Source organism: Mandrillus leucophaeus, unplaced genomic scaffold (assembly GCF_000951045.1).
Source record: "Mandrillus leucophaeus isolate KB7577 unplaced genomic scaffold, Mleu.le_1.0 Scaffold213, whole genome shotgun sequence".
In the NCBI taxonomy this organism is placed as follows: domain Eukaryota; kingdom Metazoa; phylum Chordata; class Mammalia; order Primates; family Cercopithecidae; genus Mandrillus; species Mandrillus leucophaeus.
The window spans coordinates 892,221-894,896 of NW_012102177.1; the positions used below are offsets into that span (position 1 = coordinate 892,221).

General features: G+C 49.0%; 1 protein-coding gene across 2 annotated transcripts in view; it reads right to left on the bottom strand.

Moving 5' to 3' along the window:
• ERCC3 (excision repair cross-complementation group 3) overlaps nt 1-2,676 on the bottom strand; it is a 70,979-nt gene that overhangs the window by 19,468 nt on the left and 48,835 nt on the right. For both annotated transcript variants that reach the window (XM_011980482.1, XM_011980483.1), the window contains exons 11-12: nt 2,481-2,577; nt 876-993 (exon numbers count right to left, since the gene is read on the bottom strand). In XM_011980482.1, coding sequence (XP_011835872.1) covers nt 876-993; nt 2,481-2,577 — 215 coding nt within the window. The remainder of the gene's footprint in view (nt 1-875; nt 994-2,480; nt 2,578-2,676) is intronic.

Genomic DNA, 2,676 nt, shown 5'->3' on the forward strand with positions numbered 1-2,676 from the left:
TGGTGCCCGAGTCCATGCTATTTCTAGTCCATGCTATCTGCCTCATCTCCATTTTAAATACAAGCTACTAGATGCTTCTTAAACACATTTGAATGTAGTGCAATTCCAACATATGCCCACTAATCTTGTCATTTTCAAACATCCCAGCAGTCCAGATGCCTCCTTGAATAAGCAAATTCCTTGAGGACAGGGCCTGTGTCCTTGTCTCAGGATGTGCCCCGGTCCCAGTAAGACAGATATGGCCACCTCTTAGCAAGAGCGTCAGTCCCTGCCACGCCCACAATGACGGTCTGGGCCCTTTCACTGCAGGAAGCAAGCACAGGGGTGCCACGCCTCCTCAGAAAAAGTCTTAGGAATGTGGATTCGCACCTCCTCACTCACTGTGCTTGCCCTGCCCCTGCTGCAAGCTGCCACCAGGGCAGCACTCTGCACAGGTTATGAATGATGTGTCCATTGTGTGTCTGCCCAAGCTGCTCCTAGCAAACCTTTCCCTGCCTCCTGTTCAAGTTCCAGAAGCAGCTCCCAGCTCCTCCACTTACACTGCTGGCCCAGCTCTGTTTTCTCCCTTCCACATCTAGCCCATAAGCACTGCCTTGCCTTGGCTCCCTCTTACCATCCACCAACACAGCTGCACAGTGTACAGAGCACATCTGCGTGGATTCCATGCCGCTGTCAGGGAAAACACCCGCATATTCACCCCCAAGGCATGAAAAATAATGACAGGCATAAGGATCTAGGTCTTTGCTTTGGGATCCCCTCCCTCCAGAGTCTATTTAGCCCCAGGGCACATGGCAGCCCTCACCCCTACTGTCTTCCAAACTAAAGTGGTTTAGGAGGAGTGACCTCCTGCAACAGAAGATGAAAGGCCACTTTACCTTTTTTAGCTCGAAGCACCCGCCCTAGCCTTTGGGCTTCCTGACGCCTGGAGCCACCATGGGATGAGATCTGAATGAGGACATTTGCTTCTGGCAGATCAAATGATGTGTCACCTACCTACAGAAACAAATCAGAAGATTTTTATATATGAGGAAAAAAAAAATCAACTAAAACCATCCCTGGGCTGGGCCTGCGCCAGTCGGTGCTGACATCCACCCCCATCATCAAGGGACACCAGGAACCAGGACAAAGGCTGCCGCGACACACAGGATCCAAAATTTAAATAAGTTATGTAGATAATTTTGAAACATAATCACTCTTTTATCCTCTTTGTACCAGGGTCTATCTGATACAGGCAGAGAGGTGAAGCAATAAACCTCAGAAAGGCACCTCAGGGTCTCTAGGACCTTGTGTGAGTTCTCCTAAGAGTCACCCTAAAGAATTAATCCCAGGCATCAGTGACATTCAGAATGCTGGGTGCCAGGAGCCCAGAGATGAGAGGGCCCTTCAACAGAGACTGACTTTGAGTCATTCATTTTTTTGGCTACAGAAATATGTCTCCACAAAACCATCCATACTCTTACCTGGTGGCCACTGACACCAGCAGCACACATGGGATGTGACCTGGTAGGAACAACTGCCCCATATGGGATTCTAACTGTAGGTGGATTCCTCAGCTCTGGGGCTCCAAACATCGAGGTTCCCAGCCACAGACATGAAGGTTTGGTGCTTATGTGCCCAGCCACAATCACGTAAAATCTCATTTCTTTTTTTTTTGAGACGGAGTCTCGCTCTTGTTGCCTAGGCTGGAGTGCAATGGCACAATCTCGGCTCCACTGCAACCTCCACCTCCCGGGTTCAAGCGACTGAACCCTCCTGCCTCAGCCTCCTGAGTAGCTGGGATTATAGGCATCTGCCACCACACCCGGCTAAGTTTTGTATTTTTAGTAGAGACGGGGTTTCTCCATGTTGGCCAGGCTGGTCTCGAACTCCTGACCTCAGGTGATCCACCTGCCTCAGCCTCCCAAAGTGCTGGGATTACACCCTTGAGCCACCCTACCCAGCTGTAAAATCTCATTTATTTTGGGCTTTGGGTCTGTCTTAATCTGAGTGACTATTCTAAACTGTGGGGCTACAGCTTCTGATTTCAGAGTAAACCATCCCTGAGCTGGGCCTGCACAAGTCTGTGCTGACATCCACCACCCATCAAGGAACACCAGGAACCAGCGCAAAGGCTGCCGCAACACACAGGACCTCCAACTTGTAAAGAGAACTTCATCTGAATGCCTACTTTTGTCAGAATAGGAAATGAACTTTTTTTCCTTTTATAAACAAGGAAATACAACTTAAAACTCCTACATCCCAAAAAGAATTGGAAAAAACCTCAAAGAGCCTTTATAGATTACCCATGATGCAGGCAAACCCTCGATCTGCTCCTTCCACTAATGCCAGGCAGTATCCCCTATCCCTGGACACGTTGGAAATGAAAACATACATGAGAGGTTCCTTCAGCAGACGTGAATTCGCTGTCCAGGAATCACAGTGTACCCCCCAGGTCCCCAGAGTGCTAGGGGCCTCACCTCCACCCCATATGCCACACAAACCTTGGATATGAAGATGGTGTTAATTTTGGGGTTGTGCTTGAAATTCTGGAGAATTTGCATCCTTTCCCCCTGAGACGTAGGTCCGTAGATATAGGGTCTAGAGAAGAACAAAGCTGTGTTAGACCACAGAGTCATGCCTCAGTTGTCTTGAAAACACATCAGAGGGAAAAAGGAGCTCAGGCAAGCTAGTCTCAAG